This window comes from Schistocerca serialis, chromosome 9, assembly GCF_023864345.2.
Source record: "Schistocerca serialis cubense isolate TAMUIC-IGC-003099 chromosome 9, iqSchSeri2.2, whole genome shotgun sequence".
NCBI lineage: Eukaryota > Metazoa > Arthropoda > Insecta > Orthoptera > Acrididae > Schistocerca > Schistocerca serialis.
In genome coordinates, this window is record NC_064646.1 from 311,935,701 (window position 1) to 311,957,137 (window position 21,437).

Here is a 21,437-nt window from a genome sequence, read left to right on the forward strand (position 1 = left end):
TCTCCCGGAATATTGTACCATACCTAGACAAAGTCATTTCCTCGAAAAAAAAATTTTAATTGTTTTCGTTAACAATGTTGACTGTAAGGATTAAAGGTGTTTATAACCTTCATTCTATATTTTGAATGGGTTTTCAAACTTGTTCAATTAAAATTATTGCATAGAAAACAGAAAACTAAGGATCCATTGTCTAATCATTGAAAAGGGATACAAAAAGTTGTAGGACGAAGTACAATAAAAAATATGTACTTTAAACTACTGGCAGTAAGATTGAGACTCTATATCCCTTACGTAAAATTATTTCTGAAATTGAATATTTATGACATTGTCAATATTATGAGAAGGAAAGTTGCTACTCACCATACAGAGGAGATGGCGAGTCGCAAATGGGCTCAACAAAAAGACTCTCACAATTAAAGATTTCAGCCATTAAGGACTTCGTCAATAATACACGACAGACACTCACACACATTCACGGAAACGCAACTTACACACACGACTGCAGCGTCAGGCAATTGAAATCACACTCGGATGCCGGAGACTACAGTCCAGTATGTGAGTTTCGTTTGTCTTAATGTGTGTGTGTGTGTGTGTGTGAGTGTATGTGTTTCTGTCGTCTATTATTGTCGAAGGCGTTAATGACCGAAGGCTTTGATTTCGAGATTCTGTTGTCCCTATCTGCGACTCATCATTTGCGCTGTGTGGTGAGTAGCAACTTCCCTTTTCAAAATATTGTTGCATTCCATCTTGGATTCTCCATTGTTGATATTTATGACACTAGTTCACTTACGAAATTGATATATCTTTCAGAAGACACCTACTGTACATATGACGAGTGTGTGTGTGCAGTCCTAATATTGTTTTCTAAAGCTGTGCGTAGTGATTCTGTAATACAAACACTAATTGTTAACTATACAGTAAATGGTTTGCTTGTTTTCCCTCTCATCGACCACCTTTACAGAGCTGATATTCCTCTGTTATTTTGTTTACAATGGATTTGACCGTGGGACAGTCCAGGGCAGAGCAGTGCTGTGAGGTCTCTCTCGCTCCGCAGACCTCTCTCTCGCTGCTGTGGCGACACTAGCGACACACAGGCTTTCGTGGCCACTTGTTGACAAACTGCCTATTGGCTTCTGTCTCGGGTTCTTCGGCCGACGTTCATCTAATGATTTTTTGACGTTTCGCCATCACGAGTCGCTGGCATTGTCAAAGCTTCACCCTCCATTGCCGGTGGTGAACTGGAGCCGAGCTCACGGGCGCAGACTATATGTACCTGGCGCGCTAAGGTCCGAGGGCTTCTCCGCGGTCATTTCCGGTGCGGTTCTCCTCTTGCTACCTGCGACGGTCGTTCGCTGCAGTACGGGAAGCCAGGATCCGTTTACCTGAAGGCTTTCCACTTTCTTGTTCAAACTGTTCGCGTGTTTTTGTATCTCTACAGCTTCTCTGAACAAGCGCGTGTGATAGTAGTTCTCCACAGCCAGAACTTCCGTGTCGACGAATTTTATTACGTGGTCGGTCTCATTCAGTGCGTGCTCTGCCACGGCCGATTTCTCCACCTGCTCCAACCTGCAATGTCGCTTATGCTCTTTGATCCTGGTGTTAACGGATCGTCCAGTCATTCCGACATAAACTTTTCCGCATGTGCATGGTATGTGGTATATTCCCGACATTGCAGGTGGGTCTCTTTTCTCCTTCGCCGATCTAAGACACTCTTTGATCTTCCTTGTCGGTTAGTTGTCATATTAGTGGTAATGATGTATTTGCTTTGCTAATTTAGATATACTGCTGCTTCCTTTGCCAATTTGCATTTTTTTGACATTCCTGTTGGTGTCAATTTGTTGTGTGTTGCTGCATTGCCTCGTCCCTTAATATATATATGTGAGCTCAGAAGATTTAAGTTAGCTTAAGAGGGGGTAGACTATATAAGAAACTAACTATGAAGAATAGGGAAAGAATGCATTGAGAAGTAATATGAAACAGATTTGGGCAAAAATGAGTATTGTACAATGAGAAATATTTATTTAACAGGGTTAGATAGTTTTTTTTTTTTCGGGAGCAAATATTGAAATAAGAGGAAAGATCTATGGAATGAAGTTTTGGGTTAGACTGCAGTACCAAATGTTACACTGAATTTACATTTATACTATGTTATTTACTTTATAAAGATGTTTAGACAGTATTAATTCTGTTCTTTTTCAATACTCATGTTTGAAATTAATGTTTCGAAAACTATTCTCATTATTTGATATATTTACTTATGTCATTATCCTGTAACACCGATGTGTAAGTCTGTCTCTATTCTTTTGTAAAGCCTGTATTACTACAAATGTTATCTGTACTATTATATTCTTTAATGATCTATGTTGTACCTCTGTAATTGTATTCTAATGTTGAAATTTATAATTGTATAGACTCCATTTCTTCAAATTAAGTTTCATTTCACTGCACACGTTTTTGTTGGTCATAATACATGCAGAATATGCGAGAAAAAAAGGGGGCTGTTAGTGTTTGCATGTGTGTTAATAATTCAGCAAGGGACTGGTTAACAGCATTGCTGGCTCTAAGGACAATTCCAAAAAAACTTTGTTAGTGCACAAGTGGTGGTTATGGACTTGCTATATTGTCCGCATGACTCTTCGATGGTGATTGTGAACATGCACAGTCGCAACAGATGGCTGCTGGCCATCTCTACAAGGACTGCATTGGGTCTGCACCTTTGATGACCCACCAATACAATTATTTCTACAAGGACTGCAGTGGGTCTGCATCTTTGATGGCCCACCAATACCATCATCTCTACCAGGACTACAGTGGGTCTACTCTGTGATGACCTACCTACCAATATTCTCCAAAATTTCGACTGACTCTGCTGTGGGTTTGCTTTGTTTTAGCCCATTACCTGTCTTCATGTCAAGAGTCAGCATTGTCTTTCCGTTGGAAGGACAACGCTACTTCTTCAAGATTGCATGGAAATCCACTACTTCCATCTGCATTTTCTTTTACTGCTCAGACTTTTAGAAAAAAAACACTGCAATTTTGCTGTGATGAATGATCAGGACTGTCTTTATGGGCTGTGAGAAAATTTTAGCTTTTTACCAACATTGCATCAATAAGTGTGTGCATTTGCTTTCTTTGTTTTTGTAATTATGAAAATTTTTTTCAAATCTGTATTGTCCACTGCCGAAAAAAATTGTAAAATTTTTTTTGAGGAGCATGGGGACTATGTAAGTCGGCTGTTTAGGTTTATTTATTGGTAACGCCACGTAGCGCTCTGTATAAAATCACGGGCTGTGCTGTGTGCAGTCTGTGGCTGGTTTGCATTGTTGTTGGCTATTGTAGTGTTGGGTAGCTGGATGTTAATAGCGCGAAGCGTTGCGCAGTTGGAGGTGAGCTGCCAGCAGTGGTGGATGTGGGGAGAGAGATGGCAGAGTTTTGAGAGCGGATGATCTGGACGTGTGTCTATTAGAGACAGTAAATTTGTAGGACTGGATGTCATGAACTGCTATATATATTATGACTTTTAACACTGTTAAGGTAAATACATTGTTAGTTCTTTATCAAGATCTTTCATTTTGCTAACTACGCCTATCAGTAGTTGGTCCCTTCAGTAGTTGGAATCTTTTATTTAGCTGGCAGTATTGGCGTTCGCTGTATTGCAGTAGTTCGAGTAATGAAAATGTTTGTGAGGTAAGTGATTCATGAAAGGTATAGGTTATTGCTAGTCAGGGCCGTTCTTTTGTAGGGATTATAAAAGTCAGATTGCGTTGCGCTAAAAATATTATGTGTCAGTTGAAGCATACTCATGTATAATTTTTCTAAGGGGACGTTTCAACAGTTTCGGTTTCAAAGTACAGAGACAGCCACCACAAGAATTTATGCTTTTGATAAAAGTGTGTCATAGGCAGGTCCTTGGTTTTCCAAAGGTTTTTTGTATCGTTGAGCATAAGATTTAGCTAAATAAGCTAGATTCAGTAACAAAAAACAGGTGTAGCTAATATGTGATTGCGAACCTACCTAACACACCGGGCGCAAAAAGCAGAGCTAACGTATACAACATAAAAGATTAAACGTTTCATGAAACAAATTGTATAGCTTAATTACCGTCTTTAGCAACTGTAAAGATGGCAATTAACCTACACAACTTGTAGATGTACAACTGCGTAAAAAAGGGACAGAGAAATGAAGACGACTACATGTTTAACCAAACATTTATCTTAACCAAAATACATTTACATAAGTGAGTGTACATGGTAATTCTACAGACTGCATAGCAAACACAGTTTTTTGCAATGAATATTCTCTGTTGGAGTGGTGTGAAGACACAAAGATACTGCCAAGCAGTGTGTCATCAGAATGTTACGCCCTGGGAGTCCTGTCATTAGCGTATGACAGCCAGTGTCATTTAGTTACGTACTATACTGTTTGCTCGACACATTCATTTTTACACATTATATTTTATTCGTAGTAGATCGCGATGTATATCTTTCCCGTACTTTACGCGAGTCTGCTGTAATGAGCTTCGATTAGTCGACACAAGCACCATATCGATATCGTCGCTGAATCAGTGATGAAATTTTATGTCTCTGTCGCATCAGTCTGATCAATGGGAATCGTTCACAGGTTGCTGCTCATGTGGTCTACCCTGCTTGAAAGAGAATTCGCCATTAATGAGTTACATTCGAGTCAGCCGGATGCGAGTAAGGTGGAGGCGTGTTTGGAAAGTAGACTTCTTCTGCCTGGTGGCGATCCATTCTACTATACATATTCTACAATGAGTGAAGAATCTGATCAGGTCATTTTAATGTATATGGCGTGGTGAAGTTAGATATTGTTTGGCCGAGCTTAAATGGGTATCGCTAGGGCGCGATAAACCAGGGCGTATAAATCGGAATGTGTGCTTACGCGTAATAGAATGGGAGATCGTAGGTTGCTAAGTAGCCTCTCCATAAGTACGAAATAGTTCTCACTTACTCAAAAATTGTGAGATGCAAATGCGGTATTCCTACTGTTGGCTGTACATCTAAATCTTGTTGGTTTGAGTAGTTCTTCGAGGTTATAATGTTGTTACCTCTTATTCAGTTAAACTATACGTGCTTATCGTCCCATGTCTTTCTGAATTATTACAACATTACCTCTACTAGTGTATTAAGCCTCTAGAGTGTGTCATGTTGAATGAGCACCATCTTGTGGAAACTTGAACGATCACTTCAAGACTCACAGTCACTGAAGGGTATATCGGAAATGAATTATCAAATTCGCTCCATTAACACGCATCTAATAAGCGATGTTTCTTTGGATGCTATTAATTTTTTGTGCAGAAAGAGGTACGCCGAGAGATGGTGTTCCGCCGAGTGGTGTGTGTCAAGCACAGTGCTAAGTAAAATCACTCACTATTATAGTGTTCCATTGAAAGAGTCAGGATCTGCAGGCTCTCTCACAAGATTTACCTATTTTGGCATACGAAATCCGGAGTTACAAGTCTGAGGAGTTATCCTGTTTGCTTCGCTGCACCCAGTATGGAGAAAGCTCCTACATGTTCGGTGTATCCTGGTACACTTACTGTGGAAAACAGTATTGGATATCCAGGCCCATTATTTACATTGTGCTGAATTTATGAAAGTGCATCAGTATGTGTGCACAATTATTACATGTTTTCCATACCTTCATTGTAACTGGTCCCGATTATCACTACTTATGATAGTAGTCTATCTTTTTTAAAAAGAAATACGCAAACATACACTCCTTTCAATGTGTTATTAGCTTCGGAATTTTTTCTGAGGAACTAACGCACACCTTATAAACACGGATTTCTAACTACAAGAGAGGGCAATAAGAATAATAACCAAAACTAATAGCTGAGATTACTACTACACCATGTGAGTAAATTTACCTATCAGTGTGCACATCGAAAATAAGGTTACTGCACAAACAGCTCTGTCTGTGACCATGGAATGACATCTGAACTTATATTAACCAAGGAAGAAGAAAGAAAAGAAGTGAACAGAAATTTCTACCAAACAAGAAAACTCTAAAATAAACTACCAAATGAGATTAAGAGATTACTAAGACGAAATATGTGTTACGCTGTACATTCTTTAACTTATATTAACCAAGGAAGAAGAAAGGAAAGAAGTGAACAGAAATTTCTACCAAACAAGAAAACTCTAAAATAAACTACCAAATGAGATTAAGAGATTACTGTGGTGTCACCGCCAGACACCACACCTGCTAGGTGGTAGCCTTTAAATCGGCCGCGGTCCATTAGTATACGTCGGACCCGCGTGTCGCCACTGTCAGTGATTGCAGACCGAGCGCCACCACACGGCAGGTCTAGAGAGACGTCCTAGCACTCGCCCCAGTTGTACAGCAGACTTTGCCAGAGATGGATCAATGACAAATACGCTCTCATTTGCCGAGACGATAGTTAGCATAGCCTTCAGCTACGTCATTTGCTACGACCTAGCAAGGCGCCATTACCAGTTTATATTGAGATTGTAATTAATGTATTAACAAGAGCGATGTTCTCCAATTATGGATTAAAGTTAAGTATTCCAGCAACTACGTTCTTTTCTTACTAGACTCAACTACTTTACCTTGTTCCAGACCTCACGCCAGTCTGCGTGAGCTTAAACGCGTGCATTTCGGCCTCCTCTAGCAACACGGTGTTGGCTCTTCTGCCAACACATCAATTACTAAGACGAAATATGTGTTACGCTGTACATTCTTTAACTTATATTAACCAAGGAAGAAGAAAGAAAACAAGTGAACAGAGATTTCTACCAAGGAAGAAAACTAAAATAAACTACCAAATGAGATTAAGAGATTAATAAGACGGAATATGTGTTACGCTGTACATTATGTAGAGTGAAGGATTACTTATATGATGCAGACTGAGAATAAGGTAAAAAATGTAACACAAATAAATAATGATAACGACAATAATGACTAAATATCTATCGTTCCACGTAACATTTTCACGCATGATTCTTATTATAAAATTTTACTCCGAAAGCCATGCCCTGTATAATACCAGCACCTAAACATATTTTCGAGTTAGCATCTCACCCATTATAGTTGGATGCTGACTCAGTTTTTCAAGCTAGCAGATAGGAAGTTGCAGTATACACACATGGAAATCGAACATCGTCGGTTGGGTCGTGTCGTCAGCTAATCATGTTTTCGATATTGTATTGTGCATGTGTAGTGTGTACGAGTGTGAGTGAGAAATGAATGAACAATGTAGCGCTAGCCTTTCACATTATTAATTTCATCGCAATGTAGAATGGAGGTAAACCGAATGAATTAGCACTGTTTGAAAAAGACTAGCCTTGTAAGCGCAAGGTTCGAGATTCCATTCTTCATCAAGCCAGTCTAATTTAGGTTTCCGTTGTTTCCTTAAATTCTCGAAGCAAACGTCAGGATGATTCCTACTACAAAGACCACGGCAGACTGCCTGCAAGAATGTAAATGCCTGTATACGTGAGCCACGTTATGTTTGTTGTCCCTATATTTTAATATCATGAACGTTCAATATGCTCTTGAAAGCGATCAATGGATGAATTAAACTACTATTACTACTACTACAATAGCATTTCTGCGATGAGCAGCTGTACAGGTAGTGTTGGGTATTTGCTATTATTGGCCAATGGACCCGAAGGTACCCTTTTCGAATCCTATACATGGAAGAAAATTTCATCGCCGGTATTTGACTGGAACTCGGATGAAAGCTTGTTTCGCGCAGTGGCTCACCACAAAATTCCCACTAAATTTCTGGATTAACTTCCAAAAGTAGTTCGCCGTCTCTCACAAAGTGAGAACATATGATAGTGTTGATAGTGACCCGCCCGTTGCATTGAGAAGCTAACATCGATGGAACCTTGACGCTGATCAAAACAGGCAAGCTAAATTCAGGCGTCGGGTTTCAGGATTTATACATCTACATCAATACTCCGTAAGCCACCTGACTGTATGTGGCGGAGGGTACTGTGAGTACCTCTATCGGTTCTCCTTTCTATTCCAGTCTCGTATTATTTGTGGAAAGAAAGATTGTCGGTGTGCCTCTGTGTGGGCTCTAATCTCTCTGATTTTATCCTCATGGTCTCTTCACGAGATATACGTAGGAGGGAGCAATATACTGCTTGACTCCTCGGTGAAGGTATGCTCTCGAAACTTCAACGAAAGCCCGTACCGAGCTATTGAGCGTCTCTTCTGCAGAGTCTTCCACTGGAGTTTATCTATCATCTCGGTAACGCTTTGGCGATTACTAAATGATCCTGTAACGAAGCGCGCTGCTCTCCATTGCATCTTCTCTATCTCTTCTATCAACGCTATCTGGTACGGATCCCACACTGGTGAGCAATATTCAAGCAGTGAGCGAACAAGTGTACTGTAAACTACTTCCTTTGTTTTCGGATTGCATTTCCTTAGGATTCTTCCAATGAATCTCAGTCTGGCATCTGCTTTACCAACGATCAACTTTAAATGATCATTCCAATTTAAATGACTCCTAATGCCTACTCCCAGATAATTTATGGAATTAGCTGCTTCCAGTTGCTCTTTCTATCACAATCATCAACAACTGAGACATGACACTGGAAATTCAAGTGCATTGATTACAGTCTCCTACTTCAGACACATTAAGACACAATGCTCATCGTTTGCGAAGGAAATGTGCCACTTTGCATCAGGTAAAGAAGTCATTCCTGTTAGATGACTGAACAACTTGGGATGGAGCTCTCAGCTGACAGTGCGATACGATTGTCGCCGCTATTTATGGACGTCGAAAAGCTGAATGTCTCTGTCCGACGAACGAATCACCACCGACCGTGTCAAATCACCTCATAGCATGAACCACTATAATAAACAGGATTCTGACTGCCTAGCGTGCCCATATTTGCAGGCGTGGCCGAATTATTTTAGCTTCTCATTTCACATATGTCGCTATTATAACAGTCCACGCCAACAATGCGCTTACCTCGGAAACCTATATGCTATAAGTTTTATGTAAATGTGGCCAACATTCATGTACAGCATCCAAAGACGACTATCAGTGACAGATGAACTAACACTGAGCAGACAACATCGTCAAGTTCATAATTCTTTGAGAGCTTACTATACATCTCCATTGTGGAAGAAACTCTTTCATCATGCGCAAAAAGTAGTTGCTCAAGGTCTGTATCGGTATTAAATTTGTCCTGTATCATGTACCTAAGCCTTGGCTTATCTCACTAAGTGAAGTGCCTTGACTGTCACATTTTCATGGACGGAGACTTAGCTCAAGTGGGATGACGAAACTCATACTGTGCTGTGCATGTGCACATCAGATGGTATATAAAAGTGTTGGGACGGGGCTCTGGACATTCACCGACACCGCCACCACAATGCAGCGCCTCGTCCTCTTTCTGGTGTGCATGCTGGGTTCTGCACTGACCCTGACGTCACCGGCTTTGCCGGGAAGGAAGGCTTCAGGCCGCATCATTGGGGGGACCAACGCAGACATCGCCGACTACCCATTGCAGGTGTCCTTCCAGAAGTTGGGTTCACACAACTGTGGAGCGTCCATCATCAGATCCAGCTGGGTCCTGACGGCGGCCCACTGCGTGGACGGCCTCAGTCTCTCATGGATGAGTTTCCGGGTCGGCAGCTCAATCCGAGAGAGCGGAGGCTCCGTCCTGCAGGCGTCTTCTGGCTTTATGCACGGCAAATATGACAGAGACACAGTCGACTACGATATTGCCGTTGTCCAGGTGAGTAGCACTAGCTGACATCTCAGACTAATTTCCAGGGAAATACGAGTATGTCTGTGATCTGTAGCACCCTTGCATGGTCACCAACAGTATTAACACACTGCGACTCATTTTCCAAGCTACAGAGTAAGCAATACAGAATTCCACAAAATGCAATGTCGTCAATGTGTTGCAGCCATGATTGCCCGAACCTACAGCAAACCCCGATTTACACCAGTGAGCCAAAAGATTATGACTTCTTGCTTAATAGCATGTTTGTCCGTATTTGGAACGAAATACATAGCTGATTCTTCCTATCGGGGATATGACAGTTACGGGGCATTAATTTTCTACTCAAAGGTCACGTAATTCGCGTAAACAAAGAGCCACTAATTGAACGTTGTGTTTGCACCCGGTAGTGACACAGATGGGTTCCATAGGATTTACATCAGGCGAATTTTGTCGCCGAGACATCAACTGACTTCACAATAATGCTCCTAAAACCACTGTAGCACTGTAGGACAATCATCGATCTATTGTAGCAAAAAAGTGATTCACCGAAAAAGACCACATATTTATACTCATCGATGGTCGAATCTCGATGCTATCGAGCTTACTGCAGTCGTAATTGACGACGTCGTTGGGTCAACATATGAACACGTAGGGATGTTCTGCTTTAGAACTCCATGTTAAACAATGTACGATGATCAGTGAGCTCCGAAATAGTTTGTGGATGCTCCAGCATTGTGCTCTTTCGGCAGACAAGCCACAGATCTCCATCTATCCTATTTGACAGAGCAGACAACGCCCCGACTCCCACGTTCTGTGAAAAGTCGTGGACGTCGAACCATTTAGCGCCTTGTGGTAGTTCCTCTCTCCTTCTACCTCTTTCCTCAGATGCTCACTATAAGAGAGTAGTACGTGAACATTCGACCAGCTTCGCAGTTTTCAGAATACTCATTCACAGGCTCTGAGTATTAGTATTCCGCCCTTCATCAAAGTGACTTATCTCAATCCATTTCTCCATCTGCCGCCCATAACTTCTCTATGGTGATTCCCTGTCGTTGTCTGATCCACTTGCACACTTTTGTTAAGGAGGTAGGTGCTCGCAACACCACCAGCCAACATCCTGTGTTACGGTGCTCATAATGTTTTAGCTGATCAGTGTATACTAGCTAGCGTATGACAGATGATCGGTGAAATGCTCCCACCGGCAGTTCACAAGCTGTGGTGACCACCTTCACGTAGATCGATAAAGCAAGCTGACATGAGGCACACCACACATGTAACTGGTTGGGAAGTCCACATCAGATGACTTAAAATCGAAATTTGCCTCTGACATATAGGCTGCCCTGCACAGCCTGTCGATAAAGCAGACCGATATTACTCCCGCACAAAATGCCTCTTGTGCAGGGCACCCTACATGCAAGAGGCTGGAAAGGCACGTTTTAGCCCATACCTTCACTTCCTTAGTGCTGATATGAAGGTTACTGTTTATGGACCAAATTTTGTTTAATTCAACTGAGGTGTTTCAGAGGATATGCTGGACATACACAATAACTCCTGCTTTATATACTTGTAGAATATGTTAGTCATAATTTTATCTCTTAGGCTATCAGCACTTTCTGCAATATACAGCAAATCGAAACTTCCTGGCAGATTAAAACTGCGTGCCGGACCGACACCCGATCTCGGAAGTTTCATATCAGCGCGCACTCCGCTGCAGAGTGAAAATCTCATTCTGGATACAGCAAATCGTCTGTGACATGGGAATAATAGCATTAACAGATACTTTTAATGTTTCTATATGTGTCTCAGCAGTATAAAAAAATGTTGGAACAAGCGCCAACCTTCTCCTCCAATAGTTCTACATGATGTTATGTGTCATGAACAGCTATAAAAGCAGTAGCTAAATGAGCATATTCTATAGTTCTCAATGCAAGAAATTAGACACATGTGGATACCGAGAACGACTGTGAGGTGCTTCTTTACCACTTCGCGTGAGATTAAATGTCATTGCACAGTGCACAAGAAAACAGATTATAGTTTTCCTCATTGACACTATGAAACGTCCCCTTTGAAAAATTATACAGGACTGTGCTTAAACTGATACACAATATTTTGTTAGCGCAACGCAATCTGACTTTCAATAATCCCTACAAAAGAATGGGCCCTGACTAACAGTAAACTATACCTTTCACAAATCACTTACCTCACAAAAATCTTCGCTACTCAAGCTACTGCAATACAGCGAGTGCCACTACTGCCAGCTAAATAAAAGATTCAAACTACTGAAGGTACTAACTACTGATAGGGATAGTTAGCAAATGAAAGATATTAATAGAGAACAAACAATGTATTTACCTTGATATCATCATATATAAATATAGCAGTTCATGACAAATTTCAAAACTCCGCCATCTCTCTCCCCACATCCACCACTGCTGGCGGCTCACCTCCAACTGCGCAACGCTATGCGCTGTTCACAGCCAGCTGCCTAACACTACAATGGCGAGTATTACAACAATGCAAAGCAGACACAGACTGCACACAGCACAGCCAGTGATTTTCATACAGAGGTGGCGTTACCAATAAAAAAACCTAAACAGCCTACTTACATAGCCCCCATGCTCCCCACAAAAGAATTTTACAAATTGGATTGGGCAGTGACCAATACAGATTTGAAGAAAAAATTTCATAGTTACAATAACAAAGATATCAAATGCACACACTTATTGACACAATGTTGGTCAAAAGCTAAAAATTTCTCACAGCCCATAAAGACAGTCCAGATTGTTCATCACATTAAAAATGCAGAGTTTTTCTCAAATTCTGAGCAGTAAAAGAAAATGCACACAGAAGTAGTGGATTTCCATGCAGTCTTGAAGAAGTAGTGTTGTCCTTCCAACGGAAAGACAGTGCTGACTCTTGACATGCATTCAGGTAATGGGCCACAACAGAGCAAACCCACAGCAGAGTCAGTCGTAGTTTGGAAGAATATTGGTAGGTAGGTCATCACAGAGTAGACCCACTGTAGTCCTTGCAGAGATTACGGTATTGGTGGGCCACCAGAGGTGCAGACCCACTGCAGTCCTTGTAGAAATAATGGTATTGGTGAGCCATCGAAGGTGCAGACCCACTGTAGTCCATGTAGAGACGGCCAGCAGCCATCTGATGCGACTGTGCATGTGCACAATCACCATCGAACAGTCTTGCGGAGAATATAGCAAGTCCATAAACCACCACTTGTCCACTCACAAAAATTTTTTTTGAAATGTCCTTAGAACCAGCCATGCTGTTATCCAGTCCCTTGCTGAATTATTAACACACGTGCAAACAGTATCAGTCCCTACTTCTCACATATTGTCCATATACTATGACCAACAGAAACGTGTGCAGTGAAATGTAACTCACAAGTTACTTAATTTGATGAACTGGTGTCAAGTACAATTTTATAACATGAGAATACAATTACAAAGATACAGAAAACATCATTAAAACATAATAATACAGTAAACATTTGTAGATAATAGGGGCTTTACAAAAGAATAGAAATAAACATATACATCAATGTTACAGGAATTATGAGATAAGTAGATACATAAAATATCAGAATAACTTTTGGAACATCAACTTTACACATGAGCATTAAAACAAAACAGAATAAATAATGTCTAAACACCTTTATGAAGAAAATAACATAGTATTTGAAAAATTCTACAACATAAATCTTATTAGCTAAACACATAAAGATAGGAAAAACACAAATACATAAGGGAACACAAACATATAGTGGGATAACACAAAAGGGAAAGGACAGGGTTTGTTTTACTGCAGTATTTTGCATGGAGATCTCCCTTTGTTCATCATTATTCCCAAAAAGTCCCATCTAAGCCTGCTTTCTGTATTCTGTTCATATTTCTTTCAAAATAATTATTTCTGATTGTACAATACTCATTTGGGCCCAAATCTTTTTCATATGACTTCGCAATGCATTCTTTACCTATTCTCCATAGTCAGTTTCTTATATAGTCTACCCCCTCTTAAGCTAACTTAAATCTACTGAGCTCAGATGCTAAACTAAGGGACGAGGCAATGCAGCAGCACATAAAACAATTAATATAAACAGCAATGAAAAAAAAAATGGAAAATCGCAAAGCAAGCTACAGTAAATCTAAATTACCAAGCAATTCAACATTACATCTAATATGAGGCAATGCGCAGCAAACAAAAAAATAAATCTGGCTTAGCAGAGTAACACAAATTAAAGTTCAGTAGCACTATGCCTGGCAAACAGCAGCTTATATCTAAACATGACATAGCTCAAGCAGAAAAAATAGTACACTAAAGATAACAATGCAGATAAGGGAAATGTATAATCACATCTTAATGTCTAAGTAATTAAAGTGGTGCACCACAACAACTTATTGTAAAAGAAATATTACCATGTACTTGAAAAGAATATTATGTATGCAGTTACTGTTACTAGTCCCTTCTTATTGTTCTTTCCTTTCCAAGTGCTCCTTTTTTTTTAAAGAATGTGGATTACAAAATTAACATTTAATAGATCTGTTGACAGAAAGTGTTCACATTAGCAAATGCATCTAAGTTTATTTTATAAAACTAATGCTGTAACACAGCTGGAAAACAGGTATCAAATGAAATAAGCAATTACGCAAACCAAAGCATAAAAATATCATTCAATAGTCATGTGACATTTCATAAGTTAGTAGAAATTCTCTCAACTCTCGTAGAAAGACGCTTGTCGTAATCAGGTGTGCAGATGTAAAAATATTTCTCGTCATTTCATTAGGCATTTCAGTAAACATCATAAATTACGAGCTCCACAGTATGCTTTCAACAAGGAAATGTCAATAGCGAGGATAATGACCTCCCCCTTTTTTTTTTCTACCTGTGCTTCCGGAAAGGCATACCCTAATGGCTTGTTCTCCAGGTGTCTGACACAGCTGTGTGCCGACGACGCACGTGCAGATGGTCACTTAACTTTCTTATGGAAATATTTACGACAGCAGTTTCCGCTACAGTGACAGTCTCATATAAAAATATTTCACAGGTCAAGAATTAGCGTTGCAAATCTGTAGAAAGAAAATCCTATAAATATAAGTGTCCAAATAAAATATTCGTCAGCATTGTGATACAGTCACGCATTTACGCACATTTCATAACTCTTAAAGTACGATTCTTGGTTTCCAACATACTTCTTATTCCTCATATACAGTAGCATCATCTTATTGATCATAAACATATCTCAACAGCATAGTACACATCGTCGTCATAATAATAACATCATAACATCTCAGTCAAATCTCAAAAACGTCACAGCTTTCTGCAATAATTTCAAAACCTAAAAAAAATTCTCTGCTCCTTTCAATAGTGTCATCTACCTCAAACGTACTTTAAAATCATGCTCCCTTACCAAATACATCATTCAAAGCTCTCATAGTATCACAATGATTGCGAAAAAATATGAACAGTTTACAAAGTACAGACAAAATACAGTTTCATAAGTGTGAAGTTACCCAGCTGTGTAATTGCATAAACATGTGTCACTGATGTAGTAAAAAAAATGTTTATCTCTCAGTTAAATGATCAGATAGCTGTGTAATTTGTGTGTTAGAGAAATATGGTACCGATGTGTAAAGTTGTATAAGCAAATACCATATTAGCTAGGGCTCCTTGTGCTTGCCAAACACATGGTACACAAAGTAGGCGTGTACCCCCCTGAGGATTAATGTAATTATACCCTTAGGTGTTAGAGATTACACCAATGGAATGAAATGTATCACGGAAAACCTTTGTATCATTGTACTCCAAATATCTTTAAAAATAAATATTTTAAGTACAAAATCAATCACTCAAATACGTGTCCTGTAGCGCTAAATGTGCGTCTTGTTGCAACATAATCTCTGTGGAAGTGTCGTAGTTATCGTCCTCCGAAAGCTAAGTTCTGCAGAAGTCAATGTACTTACCTCATCATAAAGGAAAGTGAAATGCTTTGTGTATAGATATCGTAGTTATTACGCTTATTGCCATGATGAAGAAAGTACTGTGCTGTAACGTATTGTTGTGCTACGGAAAAGGCAGTCTCATTGTAGCTATACCACAAAAGTTACTACTAAAACATATTTTACTTTATAGAAGAATTCAAAAAAACTGTGCAGATATAAAGCAGATACAGCACAAAAGCAACAATGTAAATTGTGTCACACATTAGTAGCGTCGTGGTATAATTGTGTAGCTGTCAAAGAAACCAAGTGCTAACTCATATTTAATCCCACAAAAAGTACTTGAAATAAAAAATGTCTTTTCAAGTAAACCAAAATGTTACATGAAAATCTCATTAGCAGTGCCGGTATATGTTCTAAGTATGTGATCCTGATAGTTGTTACGTAATGAAGCAACTAACAAGCAAGAATGTACAAATACAACACTGTGTCGTCTGTTCACTATAACAATGCAATCGTAATTTCTGTTTAAAAATGTTCCCTAGGTTCTAGACTGGATATTTAACTTCAAACATTGTTGCATGTTAACAGTTTCTTAAGTCTGACAAAGCATACTAGAAATGTGAAGTGAAAAGTTTTATGGCAAAGACAAAGTTAAAAAGCAGATTATCTTTCAATAAACGGTTTTACATGTGAAATGTGGTGTAAACCTTTACTCTTCCTAGTACGCAGACTTTCAACTGAAAAGCAATAGTCATGTTTTGTACGTCGGTAAGGAATGCTAAATCTTTTCTCAAGGTTAGCGCCTGTGTTATTTTTCTCTGAGCCAGCGGGCGCATGTGGCTGCCTGCGGTGGGAGTCATTGTCTGTTCCTTTGTTGGCCTGCATCGTTATTGGGATTAGGAGACCTAGCTTCTAAAAATTCACGTTGTCGAAAGTGCCCTGCTCTGTTTGAATCCCGCCAGTTCTGATAAAATTCAGGTCTGTCGTTATGATCATATCGTCTGTCGTCATGTCGGTAGTTCCTGTAGTTTCTTTCTTGTCGGTTAAGTGGTGGAGAATTTCTCCCTGAATTATCACTGCACGGTGGACCATTGCGTCTGAAGTTATTCTGTCTCCCTTGATAATAATTATTTTGGTTCCCAAATTGTCTGTTTCTATGGTAATCTCTGTCATATTCATTACTACGGAAACGCGATCTTTCTCCGTAACTATTACCCTGCCAGTGGTTGTCATATGGGTTGTGTCTGTTTTGTTCACGATTTGCGTTGTGAGAATAGCCTTGTCGTGTCCAGTTATTATTTCTTTCATTGCGGAATTGTGACGGATGTGATCCGTAATTGTTGTGCTCCTATTTCCGCGTTCCCCGATTGTCAGTGTCAATTTCTAGTTCTTGTAACAGTCCCTGAAAAGCTTCAATGTCGTCTTTGCAACGTCCTGCTAAAATAATATGCCGTAAATGTTCAGGTAATTTGATTAAGCAAATGCGGATGAGTTCTGAGGGGCTGTATGGGTTTGAAAGATACTGATTCTTATGCAACATGTCTTTAAAATATTTCATAAGACTGGAAAATTCAGATTGTTCGAAACATTTCATCATTATGATGCTATGTTTTACTCGGTCTTCTGTAGCTTGAGACCAATATGCTGAGAGGAAGGCATGGTAAAATTCTCCTTCACTGTGACAATCGTGAATAACCGATCGCATTCTTACAGCTGGTTCATTCTCTAAATAGCCACACATAAATTCTAACCTGTGCTCCAATGACCAGTTGGGAGGAAAATAATGAGAGAATTGATGGAGCCACGCTTGTGGATGAATGTCGTTGCCGGAATTCTTAAATGTTTTGAATTTACGTGTAGTAATGAACAGCTTATAGTCAAAATCATCATGTCGGCGAGTCGCATGTCGGTTATTGTTACGTCGTGTCGGCTGTTCAATCTCAAAATTCGGTGCACATTGCCAATTTCTTTCATAATTTCCGAAATGCGCTGTGTTATTATTTTGTGGCTGTTCCGTATTTCTATGTCCCTCTTCCCGTATTGGGGCGCGAGTGTCCTCTGAAATACGTAATTCTTGTACTACTTGTGCCAACTGATCTTGCACTTCCTGGATTTCTCTTTTGTACTGTGTATTGATTTGATTTTGATTTTGTTTGAATTTTCTAATTTCTACATACTCTTCTGTGTCAGTGAAGGCTACAGGTGTTGTGTCATTCAGATCATCATCTACCTTTGTAGATAAGTTAGTGAACTGATCTGAAAGTTCGGCTACTTTATCCGATAGTGAAATTATTTCCTCTGTATGTTTTTCAGAACCAAGTTTCAGAGTATCTACTGTGTCCTTTAAGTTTTCCTGAGTTTTTGCAAGTTGCGTAACCGAATCGATAGATGCAACTGAGTCAATTTTAGCCTACAAGGTCTCATGAATTTCATGAACAATGGTTTGCAGTTCTTTTATGGCTACTTCGTGATTCTGTAATGCATTTTCATGCCGCGAAAAAATAGGTTGAAAATGCTCACAAATTTGTGTTTTTACGTCATTACAGACTTTTTGACATTTCGATTCAATGTTATGTAACTCAGTAGTTAAATCTTCACGTGTTTGTTCAAGTGTGGTGTCTAACTTTTGAAGATTTTGTTCCATTGTGTCTAACTGTTGCTGTGTTTGTCTCTGGTGTTGTTCCATTGTGTCTAACTTTTGAAGATTTTGTTCCACTGTGTCTAACTTTTGCCGTGTTTGTCTCTGATTTTGTTCCATTGTGTCTAACTTTTCAAGCTTTTGTCCCATTTGTTGCATTAATTGTAATAACAATGCACTGGTGTCTGAAACATGTTCCTCAGTGCTTTTCGGCAGTGAATTTGCACCGGCAACATTCACATATTGACAAACGGAAAATGTGTCTTGACTCATTTGAGAAAACGGTGAGGACGCAAAACCTGAATCTACAGTATTTGCAAAATTGTGTCCTGTCATTTCGGATTCCTGAGGCGAGCTGTTGCCGACCGATCGATCGATAATGCTTCCCTGTTCACTACCTGTTTCACTGTCTACACCATTGTTTGCAGCCCGCTCCATTTCCCTATGCACAATTACCAAATTACTACTTTGAACATCAGTTAATTCATTATTCGGTGGCGCTAACACACTGCTTTCGTCTTCACTGTCATTTCTCAGTTTACTTTGGAGCCTAGTATTACGTTTTTCACACGCCATAATTGTCACAATATTTAACACGATAACACAGAAAAGCACAATTTGAAGAGCAAAAATAAAATAACATAGCAATGGATATAATGTCTACTTAATTGCAAGCGCAGCTGCGAAACACTTTGTGCAAATCTACATGCATGCCACACCTGTTTTACTGTACAACAATGAAAGACTGCAACTACAAAGGAGATTTTCTCTACAATTACGCGCCAGAAATAAACAAACACTACACTAATTACACAAACTACAAGAAAAAATCAAAAGATTCCCGTGAGGTATCCTCGGCTAAGGGTCGACATATGAAACGTCCCCTTTGAAAAATTATACAGGACTGTACTTAAACTGACACAGAATATTTTGTTAGCGCAACGCAATCTGACTCTCAATAATCCCTACAAAAGAATGGGCCCTGACTAACAGTAAACTATACCTTTCACAAATCACTTACCTCACAAAAATCTTCGCTACTCAAGCTACTGCAATACAGCGAGTGCCACTACTGCCAGCTAAATAAAAGATTCAAACTACTGAAGGCACTAACTACTGATAGGGATAGTTAGCAAATGAAAGATATTAATAGAGAACAAACAATGTATTTACCTTGATATCATCATATATAAATATAGCAGTTCATGACAAATTTCAAAACTCCGCCATCTCTCTCCCCACATCCACCACTGCTGGCGGCTCACCTCCAACTGCGCAACGCTACGCGCTGTTCACAGCCAGCTGCCTAACACTACAATGGCGAGTATTACAACAATGCAAAGCAGACACAGACTGCACACAGCACAGCCAGTGATTTTCATACAGAGGTGGCGTTACCAATAAAAAAACCTAAACAGCCTACTTACAACACTACCATGTGCCTTATTTGCGAACTAACAGAACTTTCAACATCTGGGTAGTTCTGTATCCAGTGCTAGTTTTTCCACAACGTCAATCTTTCCTAACATGCTCTCCTTCCTCTAAACGCACGTTTAGTTTCAGCGTGCATCATTTATGACATAAAAAATATGGAAAAGTGGGTGATAGTGTATACTACTCTTCGCACACCACTGGACTACTCAACAAGGGACTGCCCCTTATCGCCACTCATATTGGGAACTAGCAATAGTTATCGCTGTCCAATGCCTCCTGTAAGGCATTCGAGAGTGTAGAGGCCTAGTATGCATCATAGTGGCAGTGGCTGTCGCACCACTTCAGCTCCGTGGATGACACTGTTCAAGTCTCGGTCCAAGTTCTGTTCTTGTATGCACGTTGTCGTCGAGCTGAGAGTTGTTGACGCCTCTGTGTGTTTGACAGGTGTCCGGGTCGCTGCTCGGCAGCAACGCCCAGGTGGTGAGCCTGTCCTCTGACGGCTACGACCCGGCGGCTGGCCTGGCGGTGACGGTGACCGGCCGGCCGAAGTGGTCGTGCGGTTAAAGGTGCTGCAGTCTGGAACCGCGAGACCGCTACGGTCGCAGGTTCGAATCCTGCCTCGGGCATGAATGTGTGTGATGTCCTTAGGTTAGTTAGGTTTGTTCTAAGTTCTAGGGGACTAATGACCTCAGAAGTTGAGTCCCATAGTGCCCAGAGCCATTTGAACCATTTGACGGTGAGCGGACTGGGGGAGGACGAGGACCGGCGGGCCTGCAGCCTCCACCCTGCAGAAGGTTGACATTAGCATCTCGGACCGCTACTACTGCCAGCGCTTTTTCTCTTCCGAGGTGACCGACCGCATGGTGTGCGCTGGTCAGGCCGGCAAGAGCGTCTGCAACGAAGACTCTGGCGGCCCCCTGGTCAGCGGCAGCATGCAAGTGGGCATCGTCTCCTGGGGGGCGAAGACCTGTGAGTCTGCGCCGGCCATGTACGCCAGCGTCGGCAACCTGCGCTCCTGGATCCGCTCTGCAGCCGGTGTGTGACGTCCTCGGGTCCACAGTTGATTTGCGTCTCTCGCTCCATAAAATATTTTTCTCTAATGCATGACTGTGTATTATATAATAAAAAACTATGTCTCTAACATTTCTACTCACTGCTTAGCCAAACACAATTTAAGCACTGCCAACTTGTTAGCGTTGATGACATTGTCTGGCAACGCCACAAAAGGTGACCACTCGTGCTTTCATTAATTTATTGATCGGATTTATCTTCAGTTCTGAATTTAAGCACTTTTATAGTGTAAGGAACACTCTTCCCCCAAACAGACGTCCTTGGTTGGAGCTACACTGATTCCTATGAACTGCAAGCAGCTCCTCTCTATTGATAGAGTCAAATAATGTTTCATCGTTTGAAGTTTCATCCTATGATTTATACACTGAATAGGCAAAGAAACTGGTACACCTGCCAAATATTGTGTAGGAAACCCGCGAGGACGCAGAAGTACCACAACACGACATGGAATGGAATCAAATAATGTTTCAAGCAGTGCTGGAGGGAACTGACACCATGAATCCAGCAAGGCTGTCCATAAATCCCTACAAGAGGGTGGAGATCCCGTCTGAACAGCACCTCGCAAGGCATCCCAGATACGCTTACTAATATTTATGTCTG

At 40.5% G+C, this 21,437-nt stretch overlaps 1 protein-coding gene across 1 annotated transcript; it reads left to right on the forward strand.

Annotated features, from left to right (window-relative positions):
* Positions 1 to 9,284: 9,284 nt before the first annotated feature.
* LOC126419584 (trypsin beta-like) lies at positions 9,285 to 20,809 on the forward strand. The gene is made up of 3 exons (XM_050086771.1): positions 9,285 to 9,746; positions 20,211 to 20,325; positions 20,544 to 20,809. Exons 1-3 carry the CDS (start codon positions 9,285 to 9,287, stop codon positions 20,807 to 20,809), a joined length of 843 nt encoding a protein of 280 aa, XP_049942728.1.
* The last annotated feature ends 628 nt before the right edge of the window (positions 20,810 to 21,437 follow it).